This window comes from Diceros bicornis, chromosome 20 (assembly GCF_020826845.1).
Source record: "Diceros bicornis minor isolate mBicDic1 chromosome 20, mDicBic1.mat.cur, whole genome shotgun sequence".
Lineage (NCBI taxonomy): Eukaryota > Metazoa > Chordata > Mammalia > Perissodactyla > Rhinocerotidae > Diceros > Diceros bicornis.
Window position 1 is genome coordinate 44,222,493 of NC_080759.1, and position 22,478 is coordinate 44,244,970.

At 34.2% G+C, this 22,478-nt stretch overlaps 1 protein-coding gene across 2 annotated transcripts in view; it reads left to right on the top strand.

The window, feature by feature from the left end:
* Window positions 1-22,478, top strand: part of CDH12 (cadherin 12) — a 285,437-nt gene that overhangs the window by 212,477 nt on the left and 50,482 nt on the right. For both annotated transcript variants that reach the window (XM_058564303.1, XM_058564304.1), the window contains one exon: window positions 11,171-11,358. In XM_058564303.1, the coding sequence (XP_058420286.1) occupies window positions 11,171-11,358 (188 nt within the window). The remainder of the gene's footprint in view (window positions 1-11,170; window positions 11,359-22,478) is intronic.

The following is a 22,478-nucleotide window of genomic DNA, read 5'->3' on the forward strand; positions in this document are numbered from 1 at the left end:
AAACCAATGGAAATAAAACGTGGTACATAAGAAATCTCTTTTATTAACAGATATCAAGCACAACTAATTATATCATTCAATGAGTATTGTTTCATTGATTGCTAGTTTTATTGAGGTAAATGCAAAAAAGTCTGTATTTTTTTTTTGGTACTGTATAAGGGAGATACAAATTTTTCGTCTCTTCCCTCAAGTAGCTCAGTTATAATGGGCAGATTATTAATGGGCCATTATACTACTTAAAGTAAAATAAATGATAGACAAATGTACACAATGAAATATAAATGTATAAGAAGGGCACCTAAATCATTACAGAGGAGATCTGAGAGGATTTTGAAGGAAATGACATTCATATTGGTTTCTAAAATCTATAATAAGAGTTAACCAGTAGGAGAGCAAATGTGCATCGAAATATTTAGGCCACCGCAAGAACATGATGTATTATTTAAAGGATTGCATACATAGAATTGTGAAAAAAGGGTGTGCAAAGACAAGAAAAATTTTCATCAAAAAACGGCTGTAAACTGCCTTTGAAAGAACGAAAAATAGAATTTATACGTAGAGAGATGAGGAGTAGCAGGCAAGTGAAACATTTTAAGCATAAACAACAAAATAGAGAAGATATAGGGAGTATTCAAATAATAAAATATAGGCAATGACAGAAAAATTAAACCATTGTGTACGTACATTATGCATGAATATATGATGAATGTTCAGAAAAAAAAATGGCAGATCAATGAATTGAGTGCTATTGAAAAAATTAGTTTTGCTAAAAGAAACCAAAATGACATGCGGGAAGGGACTATTACCAAATTTCACTTTTCCAGACTATCCTCCAGTGTTTCAAAAAATACCTGTGAGAACTCCAAGCTTTCAATAAACAAATATTCCCAGGCAAATTTGAATTCCAAGCATTTTGCAGGAGCTTAGTTTATAAGGTGTCAAATTTATTTGTAATTTGCAATAAAACTTTTATTTTTGTGAAATCAAGGAGCATTATCACTGAGAATTTATCCACCTACTATATTTTGTTAGATAAATCAGAAATTATGTGGACAAAGACAAAAGAAAGATTTACATATTTAATGGAGATTTTAAGAGGATATTAAATGTACTCCATAAAATGGATGAACAGTGGACAGTTATTGATGCAGTTGAAATGTGAACTCTTGCCCAGATCTCCATCATGTTTACTATTATGTAATGGGGATAGTGGTTACATAAATCATATGTATTAAAAATACTTATTTTTGAGAATCAGAAACACTTTATTCTGGCAATCATTACGTAATATAAGTGGGTTGTGTTTCACGGCTCATTTGGAATTGTTTTGGTTCAGATCTCCAATGCAATCTCTTGAAAAAATAATGTTATAAAGATCAATTAGTTTTGCAGGGAAATACAGGTACATGTTTATTGCATCTACAAGTAAGTAGAGCTAAAGTATTAAACATAACAATTTGTACTTGAAAGCTGGGAGCTACATATAAAAAAAGTAGAATTGGAAGGACAGAAGGAGATGTAATAAATATTCCTTCCTTTCTTGGGTGCATAAGCAGAAGTCATTTTAATTTTAGAGCCACATCTCCTGCCCAGAACCCTCTTACATCTCCTAATTCACTTTTCTCTATATCTACATTGATTTTGTTCTCTAAGCACTAAAAAGAGAAGTTTTTCCCAAGTCTACCCAACCCACTCAACCTACCCTTAATTGGAATTTGCATTCATCAGCGTAGTTGAATTTAGGAATATGAATTATTTGCATTTTAAAGGAGCTTATTTTTTAACCCAATATTGTTTCCATTTGAATGACATCTGGGCAATAACACCAATGAAGTGAAATGGGCAGACCAAATGAGAAACTCTAGTTTAGATCAGAGATGTCACTTGATTGGTTCATATCACTGCCTATAAGTGACTAGTTGTATGCACCAATTTCCTTGTTTACCGACTGGTAGAGTGGTGTCCTGGAGCTGCCTCTGTCAGATCCTCAGAGACAGTTGTGCACATGTCCTCCCAACTCTGTGTTCAGTGATGTCAGGTTGGCTTGAGATCAGCCATGGTGGGAGTTCTTACACCACAGAAATTTACATACATTAAAATCAGTGCTTACATCTGTTCTCTCTCCACCCTCTAATCTGATTGTTAAACATTTACTGGGACATCACTGACTGGAAATTATAATAGTATCTATCTTTTCTTTTTTTTTACTGAGGAAAATTCACCCTGAGCTAAGATTTGCTGCCAATCTTCCTCTTTTTTGTATGTGAGGCGCCACCACCGCATGGCCACTGACAGACGAGTGGTGTAGGTCCATACCTGGGTACTGAACCCAGGCCCCCAAAGTTATAAAATTAGTTAATAACGGGCAAGTGCTTAGAAAAGTGCCTGGGAAATAGAAAGCACTATACCAATGGTTGCAATGGTGATGATGATAATGATGTGTCTATTCTACTTAAAGAGTAATCTCTATTTTAAAAGTTCTTTATTTCTTTCATATTTACACTCATAGATTTTTTAATAGTTCATATATTTCCTTGCAACAGTCTTCTCCATAATATGGAAATAGACCTACCTGAGAGTGACAGAAATGACCCCTTCTATTCTTGCAGTGTGTCATGGAAAAGAGATTGCGAATGGGAGTCAGGAAGGGAGAGTAGACATAGGAAAGCCAGTTAGCAAACACCTGTAGTGATACAGACAAGTAATGTGAGTCATTGAATCAGTAATGGTGGTGCGAAGGGTAGTTGTGAAAAACAACAATGTGTGGTTAGATTTGAATGATTTGAGGAGGTAAAAAATCAACAATATCAATGAATTTGCTATGGAGAGGGGGATTTTAGTTTGTGGAACTGGAGAGATGGTAATACTACTTGTGGAGACAATGAATATTAGGAGATGTCTTCTTCTAGGTGCATGGCAAGTCTTAAACTCAGTTTTGAATATGTCAAGGCTGAGATAACTTATAGATATATGTGAACTTTTGGAATAAGATAATGTTTTGCCAAGTATGAATGAGACTCAAAATACATATAGGGGCTGGAATTAAAATATAAAGAAAGTTTAGCATAAAGATAGTACACAAAGTCAAATGGATAGATGAAATAACCTAGGATGAGAAAAACCTGAATAAACACAGTCTGAGATAATGGTTTTTGACCATGATTGCAAAGAACAACAGGAGGGAATTTAATCAATTATGCTGTTCAGGTCTAAACTCAGAACAATAAAATTGGAATATCTTGGATGGCCCCTGGGATTCAGTCTTTCTTTTTTTTTTAACTTTCCATATCATGTCAATATGCAGTCAAATTTGGGAATCACTTATCTAGATCCTCTCTGAAAACACCAAGAAAGGAAGCTAACAAGGAGAAAGCTATGAGGTGGGAGAAACCAGAACCGTAGAGTGTCACAGATGTTAAGGAGAAATGTGCTTCAGGAAAACTGGAATAACTGAGTGTTGAATGCTACTGAGAAGTTGTCACTGGATTTAGTGTCATGGAAATCTCAGGGGAAACAGTTTTAATAGAGTGATGGGTTCAGAAACCAGGTTAAAGCTGCTTTTGGAGTGATTGTTAGGTAGGAATGGGTAACAGCGTCTATATTTGAGAAGTTTTGTTGGGAAAGGAAAAGAAAATTAAGGAGATGGCTGGAATCAGATTTTGGGACAAGGGAAAACTTTCGTAATATGATCAAATATGAGCAGTTTTTGTCTTCTTCAGAATATCTCATTGGAGAAGAAAGTATTGAATGCAGAGAAGATAGACTCTTTGATACATAGTACAATATGTACAAACTGCTAGAGTTTAGTAAAAGAGGACACAGAAGAAGGACACCTCAATTGAAACTAGAGAGAAATGGGGAGAAGTTTTACAGACATAGCAAGAGGTTAAAATTGAAGTTTCTGCTGGAAGCTAAGATGCAATGGACACCACATAGCCAAGTGTGGTCCCAAAACAAAATTCAGAATTTACAATAAAAATGTTAGGATGTATTGAAGACTCTTGAAACCCTCAATCACAGCAAGGCTATTTGTACCATTTTAAATACTTTTATATGGAGTGTGGAGTGCAGGGAGAATTTTGCATAGAGGATTTATTTGGAGAAAGCCCTGCTGAGCCCCCACCTAATAAAAGTAAGGGGAGGGATGCCCTTCTTGCTCCTCTCAGGTCTGGTGAAGAGAACCTTCCCTTCAACAAGGACCAACAACGAAGTCTAATATATTTTCCCAGAAAATGGGAGAAATCCATGGACTGATGCCTGCCTCACGCTTAATGAACTGAAAGTGTCCCTGGAAAGAGCAGAGACGGAACAAGGTTTTGTTTGGAAAAGTAGTTCTACGACAATAAGAGCAGGGCTTAAAAGTGTGTAAGCAGAAGGGGAAAGCAACCTAGAGTTGTTTTAAGTCCTGCCAAAGAGATGTTCCTCCAAGCGAGATTCTGTGTGTGGAATGGATCATTTGGAGATCCAGAGACTAAGGAGAATGTTACATCAAAGCACAGGCAATGTCTTTGTCATGGAGCGTGTAATAGGAGAGGCTTCCAAGAGTCTCCCAAAAGCGCCACTGGAAGAGTCAGTCCCTGAGAGACAAAAGTCCATTCAAGTAAGAACAACCTAATCCCCTAGCTTTGATGAGGGTGAGAGTATCTAAGGCGAGGTGAGAGCATCTATTGCAAGTGGCTGGTGAGACAGAGGGAAGCCTGCCAAACCATTCATATCCCAAATGAAGTCCCATCTGTTGCTGGCCCAGGTTGACTCAGAGGTGGGATGGCACACAAGAGTTCTTAATTTTGCATAAAGATCGAAGTACATATCAATATGACATACTAGGCATTTCTAAATTCCAAATCTAGATTTTGGGAATTCAAGTCAACACAGGAAACCTCAGTGGCTCACCATAGTCTTCATCCAAGAAAAGACAAAGCTTATCCTCACTGAAGAAAGTCTAAAGGAGCAATAGGAGACAAAGAAAAAAAACGTGTTATTATTACTTCTTGCGTGTTATGCTTTTTCAAACTAACAGTTACACTGATGTGGGATTGTTTAAGGTTCAGGAAGCTGAGTGATCTCCTATGTGGTATGAGTTTATCTTTTCTGTGACATACAAGACAAGGTCTCCAACTGAGAAAGGAAGTAGTAAAAATAGTAAAGCAGAGGTTTGTGGAGAGTAGATCAGTTTAAAATAGAAGTCATGGAGAATGGTAATAAGTTCCCTTTGCAAGTTTGTATGCTTTGCAGCCGATCTTGAAGGTGTATATGAGGTTAATGATCAAAATTTATAGTGATACCTAGCTGCCTCTCTTTGATTTTCCTCAGTCAACCACACCTCCTTCTTGAGAAGGAAGATAATTATCATTATCAAGCGATGAGTTTTCCCAGACTGCAGCAATAAAAGGACCCGGGCAAGATATATAGGCCATAGGTTAATTGAAATGATAAAATGTGTTTCAGTTGGATGAGGAAAGAAGGCAGGGAGAGAAATGATAATGGATTGCTGGATGTAGAGAGATTAATATACTGATATTAATTGATATTGAAGTATTTAAATTTGATAACAAAGTTGATATTACTTTATATATATATCTTTATGTTACATCAATATCTGATATGCGAATTGATAGGTCATAGTGGGATTAATTTAACAAACAAAATAGGAAGGCAGGAGGTCGTGATCTTATCGGCTTTGTCATATGGTTACTTCTATTAGGAATGTATTTTATTAGCTAACCTCACAGACCCAACATCACCTAGCTAACTCAGCTCAAATTCTCAGCTTAATGTTATAAAAAGTGAATAGAATTGTATAACTTTCCCTTAGAGCACTGATGTTACTTTGCAATTTTACTTTGTGTGATTGTTTAATTAATGTCTACCTCCCGCACTAGACTATAAATGCCATCAGGATAAACACAGTCTTTTGTTTGTTTGTTTTTTCTTCATCATTCCACGCAGGAGGTTACTAAAACTTGTAATTGAATCAAATATCAATAATCTGAGTTACTGGAAGACTTAATAATTAATCTACTATCCAAAGGGAATTTTAAAGGAACAGCTCAATATCTAGCCCTAAAATTTTGTTTTGTGTTTAGCTGCTCAGAACTAGAAAGTTTAGAGGACTGAATTTCTCACTGCTCAGAGAAAAGAAATATTGTTATGGTTAAATAGAATTTATAAAACTTTATCCATTAATATGTTGGCTATTGTGTGCATTGCAATTCATATTCATGTACATGGTTAATTAAAAGCTAGATTGGGAAATTATAACCTTTATAAAGGTGAAGTAATTTAGCCAATACAGTAAATCTCTTGATGCCAAATACTTGACACTTCCAAAAATTTGTTCATTCTAGACTCATCCTAAGAATGAGCAAGAGTGGATTTCTCTGTCATTACCGAGAAATTCCGTTTGCTGTATGTTTAGCATGCTTGATTAAAACCCAGCTTGAATCTAACTATGTTATGAGGAGCATTCTTCCTTGTGGACTTTATTTCTATTACTTTAATTTGGACTTATTGGAAATACTCATAGCTTCAGGCTTTTGAAGAAACAGAGGGCATAAAATGTTCTTAAACCATCAAAATATTTTTATTCCTGAATCCTCCAATTTTGAAGATATGGGAAAAATGTTTCATTTAAATTAGAATGACTTTTCAGAACTCTTTAAATGCTCCCTTTCTTTCATCTCCACACCTCTCTCAGCAGTTTCCTATTGACTATGGCCATTCGTACCGGAAAATATTGTAATGTAGATATAGAGATTATCCACCAAAATGCTATTTGAGAAACAGCTAGTAATGATAGATATTACTTATGGTGTTTCATGCACTATTGTATAAGTGACTTTTCAAAAACCAATCTACAAGGTGGATATAACAATAATAACATTATTATTATTATTATTACATCAAGTTTGCAGATCGAGAAAAGAAAGATTACCTGTTTTGCCCAAGGTCACAGAGCTAATAAGAGGCTATAACAGGTACATAGTTTATATAAGGAAAATATATTGTATATATTGTATAGTCTTTCTCCTTAGACATCAATGAATGCCCCCTGACAAACACGCACACCCAGTGTGAGTCCGAATAATCAAAGTATGATTTTTTAAATGGCATAGTTACTGAGAGGATGCCCACTTAGGCTGTAACTGAGTAACAGGTATATTTTTACCTTTGGAATTAACAGGGAACGTTATCTGTAAGAAGTTATAGAATTTGATCACTATAATTCCAGCTTAGTTCACTGCATGCAATCTTCTCCTTTTCCACGGGACTACAGTTATTTTGGTAAGCATAGCATGTGTATTTGATGAATATATAAGTATATATTCTTATTGACTCTGTGAACAGTTTCTTGTCAACGGTTTTATTTCTTAATCTGTGTTGTACAGGTAGTGCCATTAAGATGTTTCATATGCATCAAAAGTAGGACGCCTGGAAGATGATGGCAACGTAATTGTGTAGTACAACATAAGCGATCTGACTTTGGCACGGCTGAAGATTACTTCAGTTTTGAATTAATCTGAATGACCCCAGCTTTACTGCTGTTGAGTTTCTAGAAATGATAAAATGTCAAGTCACTGGAAATAAAACGACAGAACCTAAACAATCTGACATGACAAATGCATAGTTTCTCTGACTTGTTCCATATTCTGTAGACTTTATTACCAACTACAATATTTTATTGAGAAATGCTTGTCTTAATGAATGTGAGTGTCTTCCACCTTACTAGAATGTATGTATGCTATGTGAAGAACAGAAAATTCAGTGCTCTGTGTATATTTTATGTACCTTAAAACTTCAGTGCACAAAAAAGATGTAAGTGGTGAATCACTGTTTGACTTCTATTATATCTTAATTTGGGTAGGGCATATTAGTGGAATGCTACTGAGTCAATCTTTTTTGGACGATGGTACTATTTCAATTTATCACAAGTTTTCCAATGCCCTTAGATAATTTTGAAATTTGTGGGCATAATGTATGATGACAACTTTTTAAAAAACTGCCATTTAACTTATACTGATAGAGTACTACGAAGCATAGCTGTCTTCACATTTATTGTTATTGGCCTCATAAAATATAAAATTCGTATCTTTTATAAACATAAAATTCATATCTCAGCAACTTGTCCTGAAAAGGGGTACTCTTTCCTCTGCAGTCTGCATTATCTGATGTCCTTCAGATTACCTTTCAGAGTTTTAAAAACTCTTCTGATATTGGAGGGTCTCAATTCTGCTAAACTCTTCATCCTACACTAACTATAATCCTTAAGTGATACCGCCAGACTAGATTATTTCCCTTGAGTTTTGATACTTTTATTTTTACTCTTAAATGTTCAAATGAAAAGCTAACTCATAAACCTAATAAGTAACCTGAAGTTGTTCCCCTTGAATGGATCAGATAGAGTAAGCAGAAATATCCCAAGCTTTTTAAGTTAGATGCCCACATTTTCCTAAAGATTCCATCCAACCCTCCCTCTGCCCCAATGCCACACCACCATCACTGCCATGCACGGCTGACATTGTTTAAAATTGGAAATTCACTACACTTGACAGCTCTCTCTCTCTCTCAGTTCTGTCTGCCTGGTATGTCTTTGATAATTTTTAGTCAGTAAGTTTCCTAACTAAATATCCTGTTAGAGAAGGATTTACAGTTCATTATTCAACACAGACCTCCATTGCTCTATTTCATTTGGAAAAAATTCAAGACCTTTCCTAACACTTATTTATGAACCGTGAGATGGGACCATGACTGATCCTACTATAGATTCCAGGCTTTTGGTGTTTCTTCAGGTTTTTATCAGAATCACACAAGGAGAGGTAAAGGATGTGGACAGGTTTCTGATAAATTGTATTTCTATTTACTAGGCATTAAGAAAGGAAGAAAAAACGAAATGAGAAATAACTCACATGTTCTATGCCGTGTTCTTTTTCTTTGGAATTTGTCTGTGAGAAGTTTAGTACAACTTTACATAACTGTGTCATATGCTTTCTTGCCACATAAAACAGGAATTGGGGCATCCTCCCATTTGCTAATATCTCAGGAGTGCTTTAATAGGATCAAGGTTTAATACGGCATTTGTGAAACACGATCTATAGAAAGCAGGTTGCAAAAGTCACATTAGGTTGTGCTTATGTAATCACGGCTACTTGAATTCAGACAAATTCCCCTTGAATATCTGTCTTTATCCTTCCTGTAGACAATGAGTATACAATGTAACCTACAGTTTTATTCTTTCTCTTTGCTCTGGTTGCCTCAAGTTCAAACCGTGCTTTAAGTCCACAAACGTTGAGCATCTCTATATGACAGCCACTATGCTAGTGTTTAGAGAATAAAACCTAATGTAACATAATCCTAGCCCATGACAAGTTGCTAGTTTGATCGATTAATGCGACTTCTTTAACCGAAATTCTTTTATAATGTCTATATCACACTCCATTATTGCCACTTGAGTATCTTTTTTTGTCTATGTTTATTTACTTATTTATTTAACTTTTAAATTTGTTTTTTAGAAAGATTCCTGATATCCCCTTTGAAGGCAGGTATACTATTAATTAATGATTAAGTTAATTAATTAAATAAGTATTTTATACTACCGTAAAGTGTACTTTCTGTCTTTTACATGGAACCAAACAAGTCTTAGGTAAATATTTAGCTCTCTTGAGACTAAATATATTATATATCCCATTGAGATAACGTTATTGGATGTAAATAAGGCTGATTTTAACGTTATAAGGATGAATGGTGGCTATCTTCTTTGAGGGGAAGAGGAGGGGCAGATGGTAAGATTTAAGTGCTACCAAAGCTAACGAAATTACCAAATTTTAAAACTGATTGTGAAAGAACTGCAAGACTTTTAAAAATATTTGAGAATGAAAAAGAAACTATTTTGCAGAATCCTTATAAAGGGTGATTATTTTTTTTTCTCATACCTCTTGAAGCCAATAACTGTAGCATTGTAATGTGGTTTGTTGAATGAACTTTACCATTCAAAAAACACATTAAAGACCTTCCGAATGTAATTTCTGTAGATGCCGCTAGAAGTCTACAGCAAATTAATGACCCTGGTTGCTTTCCCCACGGGAAAGTGCAATCCAAAATCCGTTAATAGAAATAAACTGAAAAGTAAATATCAGAATTTGAACTTTGTATTGGGTGTTTAGTTTTGCTTCTGTATTTTTATTTCCTCCCATCCTCTTCTTTTCCAAAATTTGATTTGAACAGACTGCTGTTTAATCCGTTAGTGTTTACTTTGATGAGATGTCAGTAACATAGCCTATACTGTGTCTTTTTCTTCGTGTTATACCTTACAAAATTTTGAAAACTTCTTTAAACAATGCTTATGTTTTTATTTTTGTGGGATATTATAATTTTTCATGATTTTGGTATGTTTTCTAAAGATAGGGTTTTTTCTAGGTTTTTGATGAGTATCAAATTCATAGTAATGTCGGTGCTCCACCTGGTGGCAAAAAATAAGCATTTTACTTTTTTCAGCACAAAAAATTGGGAGATAAAACTTTATATCCTGATTTTAAAAGTGTGTTAACTTACCTACCAGGGTACCCAGTAAAAATCTACTAAACATAAGGTGACTATTAGTCTATAATATATTAAATACATCATGGATTAAAATTTTGTGTAACTGTACCTATAGTCATTTTACAGGTCATTTTTAGTTTAATGATTGAGTAAATAGTCCAGCTATTTTTATATTTATAGATGTTAGGAAACATAACTTAACTTTATATAAATATCTAAATATCTATGTTCTATCTATCATCTGTCTATGTATCTTTTTTACCTACGTCTTGTATCCTAGGTTCTGTTGTATTAGTGCCAATTAATTTTATGTGTATTCCCGTCTTCACACTTGATGTTAGGTACATTTTGATGCTGCTATTATGTAAAGTATTTCCTCACAGTCATTTCAATTTAACACACTCTACTGTTTCTAACACGCAAGAAAAATTCCAGAACAGGATCTATTGAATTGAGAAGTAAAGTTATTACTCCTAATTACAATCCTTAACTCGACAGCAAATTTCCTATCAATTTTGCACTATTATGTTTTAAATTTGATTTATTTTCTATAGACTATGTTTTTCAAGCCTGGTAATCTTACTATATACTTTACTAACACCATTGTCAACACAAATTATATGTGTTTTATCAGGCATCTTCCATCTGAAAGTTCCTGAGTCTTCTCCTATTGGCTCAGCTATTGGAAGAATAAGAGCTGTGGATCCTGATTTTGGACAAAATGCAGAAATTGAATACAATATTGTTCCAGGAGATGGGGGAAATTTGTTTGACATCATCACAGATGAAGATACACAAGAAGGAGTCATCAAATTGAAAAAGGTATATAAAGTTTTGGACAGTTGTCTACCCAATAATTAAAGAATAGTTAGACTAAAACTTAAAAATGACAGTAATTTTAATTTTCCTTCAATTATTTAAAAAAAAAAAGACCAGGTGACTAAGAAGTATTCAATCCCAGAGGCACTTTTATTCTGTGATTCAATAGGTATATATTTTATGTTGAAACAATTAGGCCTATTAATTTGACTAGATTATTTAAAAAATTCATACCAGAGTTTAACTGTAATTTAATTTTTTACTGTTACAAACTTAGATGAAAAGATTAATTTAAAAATAAGATCTAGAAGTAAACTCTGACCCCACCAGGCTTGGTCTTGCCCTTTTTGTGACTTTTCTGAGGATATAAATATTTAATTCACACCTTGTTGGCGAGCATTGACATCGCAGTGGAGGAATCCTGATGTGGGCAGACTCTACTACTGGAGGAGTGGAAGAAATGAGAACGGGAAATGTTGGGCTTGAGGGAGCTATAATGAGGTAAGTAAAAATAAAAATTATTAAGAGAGAGAAAAAAAGTGGTCCATGATGGGAAGCCATTTGTAATGTTAAATGGATTAGTATAGAAGAGGATTGCAGAAGGGGAGAGCAAAATTCAAAATATTTGAAATAAACCACTATTTTTAGGATAGGTAGCTTGTCTTTTGTTGGGTGGTAGCATGAAAAAGGAGTATGTAAATGTGAGAAAGAGAAAAATCATGATTATATTTGAGGTGTTTAGATTGTTTCTAGAACAATGTGGCAAATTATAGGAATTTCCAATAATGGAGTGTAGACAAAAAAATGAACCTCATTTAATTTAGTCCTCTTTTCCCCTCTCCTACAAAGTACACTGTATTTATCCCAAATTGCAGTATATCATACACATTTAATAATTGTGATGATTTTAACCCACAGGAAGTATTTTTGCATTCAATCCCATTAATCAGGCTGCTGTTCCCAAATTTGCTCAGGAACTCTGAATTTTAACAACGAAACAATATATGTAGTAATGAAAATAATCTCAAAAAGAAACACAATTTTCATATAGGTTATTTTTCCTTTTTCATTCCTACTATTGCACATAAATTTGCTTTGTCTAGAAATTAATTTAACCATATGATCCCATTTAGCAAAATTATGCATTTATGCTGTATTTTCAAAGTACACCTAGAAAAAAATTTGTGTGAAATTCTTGTCAACTTTATTTCTTTCTTATTTGTTGTAGTTTTGCTTGTTTTTCTCTTTTCTATTCAATAAAAAATCAGTGAAAATTCTCGTCACTTAATTTTTTAAAAATGATCTCCAAAACTAACCACATTTAAATGGTTAAAGACAACAATTCAAATGGAACAAATATAAATTCTCTTAATATAAGAAATAATAGAAAATATTTTACATTGATGGTTCATAAAATTTAAGTATAAAATTAATTATATTTACAAAATAGAATTGAGATACAAAAGAGTTGTATTGTGTATAGTATATGTATTTATATTTATATATTTACTTACATTTATATATTTATTATAAATTTTTTTATATTTACACATATGATTTTATATTTTATTTTTATTTACCCTCATTTACCATCTATGCCAATAAATAATTGATGTTTAAGTTTCAATCTGGAAAAATGTGTGGCTTTCTTATCTATTTTTTAACACAACTGAAAAGGGTACAGTGTGCTAACCATATTCCTTTATATTATTATGTCAGAATGGATTAATCTTTGAAGGTAATGATTCACTTATACAAATCAACGTTTTGTACATATTTATTTATTATGTATCATCAGTAAAGGAATAAGAACACATCTTTTCCCTTTTTAGCTTATGAAGATATCATAAAGGGTTTGACATATTTATTTTGTTGTATTTATTTTGTTTAATTTTTTGAGAATTTTCAATTGTTTAACTAGATTAAAATTGAGATTTGGGGAATTATGATATATCTTTATTAAAATTTCTTTACATAATGTAGAAAATAGTCTGGAAAGTATATCTCTAAGTAAAAAATTCCTTTTCCTTCTGCGTTGGATGAATAATTGTGCATTTTGCTGGCATAAAATTTATCTAAATAAAGCTCACCCACAACTAACATCACTCCTTCATTCAACAAATATTGATGGAGCAGCCACTAAATCCCATACCCTGATCTGGACTCTCGGGATGGAGCACTGAATGAAACAGACACATTCCCTGACTCAAGCAGCTTCCGTTTAATTGGAGAAGTTAGACAATGAACAGATCCAAAAGCACTGTCAATAATATCAAATTCAAGTTTAAAAAATGTAAAGCAGAGTAAAGGGGATGACAAGTAATGTGGAGGGTGGTGGCTCTTATAGTCAGTAAAGCCTCTCTGTTAGGGTAAAATTTCAGCAGAGACTTGAAAGAAGCAAAAGATGAGGCATGTGGTGTTTGAGTGATGTGTGTCCTGGAAAGATTGAGCAGCAATTGCAAAATCTCTGAGATGGGAGCAGGCTGGGCAAGGAGGCCCAGTGCAGTGAATGCAGGGTCTGTAGCCAATGAGGTCAAAGACTCAGAGGAAGGGCCCATCTTGGAGACCATTGTAGGCCAGGCCAAGGACTTGAGTTAGATCACGATATGGGAAGCCCATGGTGAGTTCAGATCTAAATTTCCTTGACCCTTGTCAAGCCAGGGTACTCTGGCTGTTCTGAGGAGCATAATGACTAAGAAGTGAGAACAGAAATAGACCAGTTAAGAAACTATAGAAATAATCCAGGAAACCAATGATGGAGATCTAGACAGTGCTGTTTGTAGCAATGGAGGTTGTGAGAAATGGTGAGATTCTGGCTAGATTTTAAAGGAACAGCCAAAACAGATTTTTATAAACATTCTGATCATCTGGTAAATTACACCAAGCATTTGAATAGATTTGTTTTCAGTGTCTTTCTTTTAATCTCTAAACGAGGAATCACCAGAGGCAATCCCTGCCTGCTAACCCATTGTACTGTTGCAAAAGAAAATTGCAACCTACAAACTACATCTATTAAATTTTTAAAAGATTACTCAGGAGGACATATTTGTAACAAAATTTTAAAATTCTCTATCATCTTTCTATCTATGTATCTATCTATCTACCTACCTACCTAGCTATCTGGTGTAATATGGTATTGAATGCATCTGTGTGCACACTTATACATATACACATATACATATACATATATGACATGGCAGCATGATTTTGTAAAAATAAAATAATAAGAAAATATTCAGTTGAATAAAGCCCATGAAAAACTCAAGATTAATTTAAATAACTACAGTTCTTTATTATTACTTTTTTATTGAGGTGTAACTGACATACAACATTTTTTTTAGTTTCAGGTGTACAACATAATGATTCGATATTTGTATATATCACAAAATGATCACTACAATAAGTCTAGTTAGCATCCATTACCATATATAGTTACTGAATACTTTTTTCTTGTGATGAGAACTTTTAAGATTCACTCTCAGCAACTTTCAAATATGCAATATTATTATTATTAACTATTATTAACTTATAGTCACCATGCTGTACATTATATCTCCATGACTTATCTATTTTTTAATGGGAAGTTTGTACCTTTTGACCCTCTTCACCCTACCCCCCAACCCCTGCCTTTGGAAACCACCGATCTGTTCTTTATATCGATGAGCTTGATGTTTTTTAGATTCTATGTAAAAGTGAGATCATACAGTATTTTTCTTTCTCTGTCTGACTTATTTTACTTAGAATAATAACCTCAAGTTTCAGCCATGTTGTCGCAAATGGCAAGATTTCATTCTTTTTTATGGCTGAATAATATTCCACTGTACATATACACCACATTTTCTTTATCTATTCATCTGTCCGTAGACACTTAGGTGGTTTCCATATCTTGGCTATTGTAAATAATGCTGCAATGAACATGAGGGTACATATGTCTTTTCAAGTTAGTGTTTTTGTTTTCTTTGGATAAATACTCAGAAGTGGAATTGCTGGATCATATGGCAGCTCTATTTTTAATTTGAGGGGGAACCTCCATACTGTTTTCCATAGTGGCTGCACCAATTTTCATTCCCACCAACAGTGCACAAGAATTCTCTTTTCTCCACATCCTTGCCAACACTTGTTATTTCTCATCTTTTTGATAGTAGCCATTCTAACAGGTGTGCGGTGATATCTCCTTGTGGCTTTGATTTGCATATCCCTGATGATTAGTGATGTTGCGCATCTTTTCATGTACCTGTTGGCCTGCAGTTCTTTAAATAGAGTTTTTTGAGTGAAGATTATATTATGCAACTATTTATGCGTAGATCCAGTAAGTTCTTAGAAAACTTTATCTTGAACTTATCATTAGAAGTCCTAAAAGAATTAGATACATAATAATAAAGATGTATGTAAACATCAACGGAAGTGTTTCAGTTCCATAATGATCTTAAAATTAGGTTTTTGAAACTTTTCCCTTCAATATCTCGGTGTAGAATTGGAATGAAGAGTTTTGATGTAAAACAAAATTCATATAGGAATTATGTTCTTAAGTGTACTAAATGCATTTCGAAAGTCCTAAAGTATATAGTCTACATTTGAATATGTAGCTGTTTTTTAAACAAGAGTTATTTTAATTGTTTGGCTAACATTAGAGCATGATATTCTTTGTTTTCCGAGAGTTTTTCTTTTTTTAACTCACTTAACAATAAATTAAAATGCTTAAAGTTCTCTGAAGCACATATTCTCATTATTGTTTTATCTCTAAAATCTTTATTTGTTTTCCCTTTACTATGTCCTCCTCTATCCTCTTTCTCTATCCACGGAGGGGCTGGTCTAAGTGGGTAAAAATGAAGGTCAGATTTATGTGAGGTGAGAAAAATGAAAAAAGGTATTTTTCTTTATTTTATTTTTTAACTTTAACTTGGATTCAGTTTATGAGCCCTGTGAGAGAATGTCATTTCACTGTGTCACTTTGAATTCAGAATAACATTATGAAACTTTATAAATTTCTCCAAGGCACAAGATATTGCTTAAAAAAAGGACTACTCTTATTCTATACTTATGTCATATTGCACTGAGCAAAGTATAAACAAATGAAAAATGCCCTATATATTAAGTATTACAACAATAAAAACACCAACAAAATCAGGATAATAAAGCATTTTAAATTTTATATCCCATGTAAAAATTAGGAGATCGGCTACATTTAAAATGAGAGAATAAGGTGTTTTGAATGCAGCAATTTAATTCTTAAGTTAAAAGCTAAATGAAATATATTTTCAGTCAGTAGAGTTTTTTCCTACTGGATAAATGAGAATAAATATATACTTATTGGATATAAATATAAAGTTATATGAATTAAAAACATTTAAGAACTGAAAATACATGTATTTATAGAAGCATTGTGGCTTTCTTGTTACTGATTTAGAAATTTAGGCAATTAAATAGTGGGATGAATACCTAAATTATGCAAAAGGACAATTTTAATATCTTGCCTAATTTCTCAAGCAGTTCTGTACCATTTCTACAAAAATATCTATCAGGAACTAATAAGTAATGATAGCATCAGTTTAAAATAAAAAATGGTGAAGTGATTTCCTATTTATTTTAAAATAAGTAAAACTTGTTTGGAATTAAAAAAATCCTTACTATTTTGGTGTTACTTGGCAATATTATTTCATTTCAGATATACGTAAATGTGATCACATTGAATCCAAAGAAAAATTACTTTCTTTTTTCTTGAAAACATAAGACATAAAATACTTTATTCTTCACCAGGAACCTTTAATAAATAGACTAAGGTCTCAACCGAGCCCACTGAAACTTTACATTTTACTTATGCGCTGTAAGTCACTAAAACTCCTTTTCTTTTTGCAATCTTAAATGTCAAGGCAGTGAGTTCACAGCAAATGATTTGGTAGCATATCACCATCTTGTGGTTAATTTTTGAATAACTCTTAGAAAAAAATGAAAATAAAATTTGTAAAAACGTATTTCATATGGCCAAACATACACCTCAATTTATAAAGTTTAAAATACTACTATTTTTAGACAGTCTGACATGCATAATTTCAAAGAAAAATAAGTGGTGTTCTTTACTTCTTTCTGTAAATATTATGTTCCTGTTTTGGTAAATACTTGTCTTCACCTTCAAACACCTTACCTAACTTCCCTAAACAATCTTATCAACTTTAAATTAGTCCCCAAATTGACATAGCCAATGCAAATTGTTTGCTGCCTTGTAGACGTTTCTAATTGAGATCCATGGTCTTTTTAAACTCAGAATGTCCAAAGCCAAATTCCTTCTCTTCTTCCAACAAAAGGGTGCGTCCTCATATTTTCTCCTTCTTGGGTAAGGCCTCACCTCCTCTCTAGTTTCTTAAATCAGAAATCTAGAATTTTCTTTCTTTCTTTCTTTTTTCTTGAGAAAGATCAGCCCTGAGCTAACATCCATGCCAATTCTCCTCTTTTTGCTGAGGAAGACTGGCCCTGGGCTAACATCTGTGCCCATTTTCCTCCACTTTATATGGGAGGCAGCCACAGCATGGCCTGACAAGTGGTGCATCGGTGTGCACCCGGGATCTGAACCCCAGCTGCCAGCAGCAGAGCGTGCACACTTAACAGCTACGCCATGGGGCCGGCCCCTAGAATTTTCTTATGCTGCTTCCATTGCCATCAACTTCCTCCTGACAAATAAGACATGAAGCCGACATTAAGCCTGATTTCTCCTGAACATGGACTAAAATTTCCTTCTTTCTCCTCCTCATGGATTGACTTACAAGCCTCCTGGTTACTCCTTACCACCCCCGCAATGGCTGTTCTCTGAGTTGCACACCTTATCTTCATGCAACTTTTCCTTTCCTCCCTGAATGAATGGTCGAAACTTAACTCTGTTCGTCTTACTCTCATGCTTAAATCCTTTTTTGGTTCCCATCAATAGTAAGATACAGAGCAAATGGTATATTTTCTATTACCATCTCTTGCACACACACACATATACTCACACATGCACAAACACGTATGCACACACACACACATGCTGCATTCCAACTACACCAAATTTATTGCAATTTCTACCAAAGATACTGTGCTATCCTTCCTTTTGCATAGAAGGCACTGCCCCATATAAGTATGTTAATTAATGCTTTCCTGTTCTTTAACATTTCTTGCCCCTACCTCACACCAAAGATTTCCATGAGTGCCTTAAGCAAAGTTGATTACATCTTATTTTCTTCCTAAATATCAGCATTTCTGTCAAAACACCTATGATACTTATGGCATTCATAGTTTAAACACATCTGATTCCTGCTACTATATTTTAAGCCCCTAAAGGCACTTTATCATATCTATGTTTGTGTTGCCATGATAAAGGAAATGCTTGAAATAGGGTGTTTAAAATTTTTGTTGACTAAAAGAACAAATACCTTCGGTTGTTTTACTGTTTTAATTTATGATGCATTATTTTTCTTAGTTCTCACATACTATGTAAAATATAACGTATTTTTTAAATTATTTAGAAAAATAGTGTTTTACTGATTATACAAATGGCAAATATGAAGCTCAGAGAAGAAAGAAAACTTTTTCTAAATCACACGGCTTGCAGTAAATTATAGTATATGTTTGAAAAGCATGAACTTTCAACTATTGTTAAGAACAATATAGGTTAGAAGTAAAATGTGAGATTGGTCATTTAAGGAAGTTAAGATAATTGTCCTCCCCAGATACTCATGATTTCTACTGTATGTGCATAGAAAACATGCATTTTACTTAAGCATTTATAATAGTGAAATCTTCTCTCATTTTTAGGAAAATATCACAAAAAAACTCTCAGCTAGAAACACTAGAAGTTCTTTCAATACTCTTTTTTGTTTTTTGACTTAGTTACTGAATTTGTTCCAGAAATTTGTCAGAAAACTATGGGCATAGAGCTAATGCCCATGATTCTTAAGTTAATTCATTAAAACTATCAAAAATGTGCAGTGCTACAAGAACCCAGAGTGTATAACTTGCCCACAGAAAAAATAAAAGCATTTCTAATAAATAGTTCTGTAACGAACTTATTTAGAAATAAAAGTTGCATGTAATGGATGTTTCTTCACTTTAATATTTTTATTTACAAAACACTTTTTGTCTGGTAATTCCATTGTTCTTTTAAGATTTAAAAAAATTAGAACTGACTACTTTTTGAAATTTGTTAAAATTTGTCAAAAACTAACATCCAGGTTTTAGAAATGGCCACGTTTGATTGTTTTCCCCTTCGTTACATGAGCATTTTCACCTAATAATGCAACAACATTTATCCATCAAATAATTATTTGACTATTTTTTATAAAATGCTGAGTTGAATTCCTTCCTCAATGATGATGGGATACATCACACATAACACGCACCTGTCTTCCAAGTTTTGTATTTTTCCACAGCACTTATTACCACCAAACATGCTAGATATTTTGCTTATTTATCTTATTATTGTCCGTCAACTCCCAGGAGACAGCAAGCTCCATACAGGTGGCGATTCTGGCCTGCATTGTCTAGTTCCAGCGTCTATCATGAGGTCTAGAACATGGTAGGATGTTCAAGAAATACTTGTAGGGAGGAGGAATAAAATGCCTTGGGACTTTTGCCCTTCTGCCTTTCCCTCAGGCTCATTTCCCCCTGATTTCTCCAAGCCTGGTTCTTCTCACCTCATTTCCTGTATTCATCCTCAGAGATGCACTTCCTACCTGCTCTCTGTAACGTCTGCCCCCTCCTGTCTTTCTGTCTCCTTACCTTGACTGTTTTCCTCATAAATCTTATCTCTAACTCAAAGTTATGTATTTGCTTATTTTTTATTGTGGCTCTCCATCTCTACAATATAAGGTCCATGATAAAATGGACTTAATTTAACTTCTTAACCACTATATTCTTAACTCCTACTGTGACACACAGTAAAATCTAATCAAACATTTGATTCAATTTATTTGGATGTTAATTGATTTGAATAAATTGAAGAAGTAGGTACAGACATCATCTATGGATGATTTATTGTGTGACTTGAGTAGTGGTAGAGTTTTAGAATAACTCCTTATGGAATGGGAAAGTGCTAGCAACAAATAAATTAATTGGCTATTATACTGATCATAAAACTAAGTTTTGGGAAACCTGATTTGCCTTTAAAATGATGCTTGATCTGGGCCAGCCCTGCGGCTTAGTGGTTAAGTGCACGAGCTCCGCTACTGGCGGCCCAGGTTCGGATCCCTGGGCGCGCACCAACGCACTGCTTCTCCGGCCATGCTGAGGCCACGTCCCATGTACAGCAACTAGAAGGATGTGCAACTGTGATGTACAACTATCTACTGGGGCTTTGGGGAAAAAAAGGGAGGAGGATTGGCAATAGATGTTAGCTCAGAGCCTGTCTTTCTCAGCAAAAAGAGGAGGATTAGCACAGATGTTAGCTCAGGGCTGATCTTCCTCACCAAAAAAAAAAAAAAAAAAGATGCTTGATCTGAAAGCCTTATCTTTGTGTTCAGCCTTGTATAATAAACCTACTTTACAAGTGCTTGTTCCTATTGTCTTCTCAGCGTGGGTCAACCTTGTATAAATCTATTTTCTAATTGCTTGCCCTCAAAAGCATCTAGTCTGTTTCAGATAAATGTACAGCCTTCAGTCATTTGGATTCATTGACAACATTCCTTTCCATTGGATCTGAAGACCTACTATATGATTGAGACAGCAGAGTCTTATTACTAAAGGATACATTTTATTAAGAGTGATGACTTTACTGTGTTAGTGAAAATGACACATGTTCATCATAAAGATTGAAACTATAGAACGGTAAAAAGTAGAGGGATGGAAGCACAGGTCTTGTAGGTCCGAGTTTGGTATAACGGGGTCCTCTGCTCAGGGTCCCTCAGGCTGAAATCAAGGTGTAGACTGGGGTTGTGATCCCACCTGAGGCTTCCCACCTTGAAACCTTTCCCAAGCTTACTGGTTGTTGGCAGAGTTCATTTCTTCATGGCTTTATGACTGAGGTCCCTATATTTTGCTAGCTATTGGCCAAGTTCCAGTCTCAGTCCCTATAGGCACCTCTTAGGCACTTTGCAGGTGGGCTCCTACACTCAGAAGTTTCTTTCTCCAAAGCCACCAATCATCTGGACTGCCTCTTTCCTTTAAAGGTTCACATGGTTAGTTCACACATCTCAAGTAAAATTTCCCTTTTAATTCACTCAACGTCGAGTGATTAAGGACTTTAATTATATTTGCATAGTTTATTTTTCCATAAAACTTAACAAATTCATGAGGTGATATCCCATGCAATTCACAGGCCCCGCACACACTCCAGGGCAGGAGATTGTACAAGAGTACAGGTCATGGGGGGTGGGAATCTTGAGGACATCTTGGAAGTCTGTCTATCAAAGCTGCTGTTTTTCAAATTCCTCAAAATATAACTATGGCTATCCATTTCCATTCAACAGTATCTAGAAGCATGATGAGACCTGGAAGAGCCCAGAGAGTTATTCTTTTGTATCTTATGCCAAAAATTGCTTATCCCTCTTTGAAGTGAGAAAATCAGTTAGCACTTAAGTATTTTATGCAGTTTTTCATGACCTGAATTTTAGAAAAGTAAGAGCAGAGAAAGTGGCTAAAAACAAAGATGCAAAAATTCTATCATTCTTCCTTTATATTCTGAAGAACAATTAAATATATCATATATTATTTCTCCATAGTTATGGTTTTTTACTGTACAACTCTCTACAATGTGAATTATTTCCTGAAAATTCTGGTCTCACTAACTTTCCTTTATTGAAATACCCTTAGGAGCAAGGAGTTTCTCAAGTAAATTCTCTTAGTCAATCATTTTCTTACTTTTCTAGAAAGGTTCATAAAATTGAACGGGCCCCAAGTAACGCCACAAAGGTTTCTATTTATTGTGCAAGAGCTAAATTAGCTCAACTTCATAGTAATGGATGTCTGTCATAGAATGTGATTAATTTTCTACCAATAAAAAAGTAATACTGTTTGTTCTATGCTTATTTCAAATATTAGGGTTTTTGTTGATTGTAAAGTCAGGTGAATTTCATTCCTCAGTGCTGCCCTCCAAAAAAAAGTAGAGAGTAGTCAGTCAGATGGGTTGGATCAAGTCAAACAGAGAGATATCAGCATTG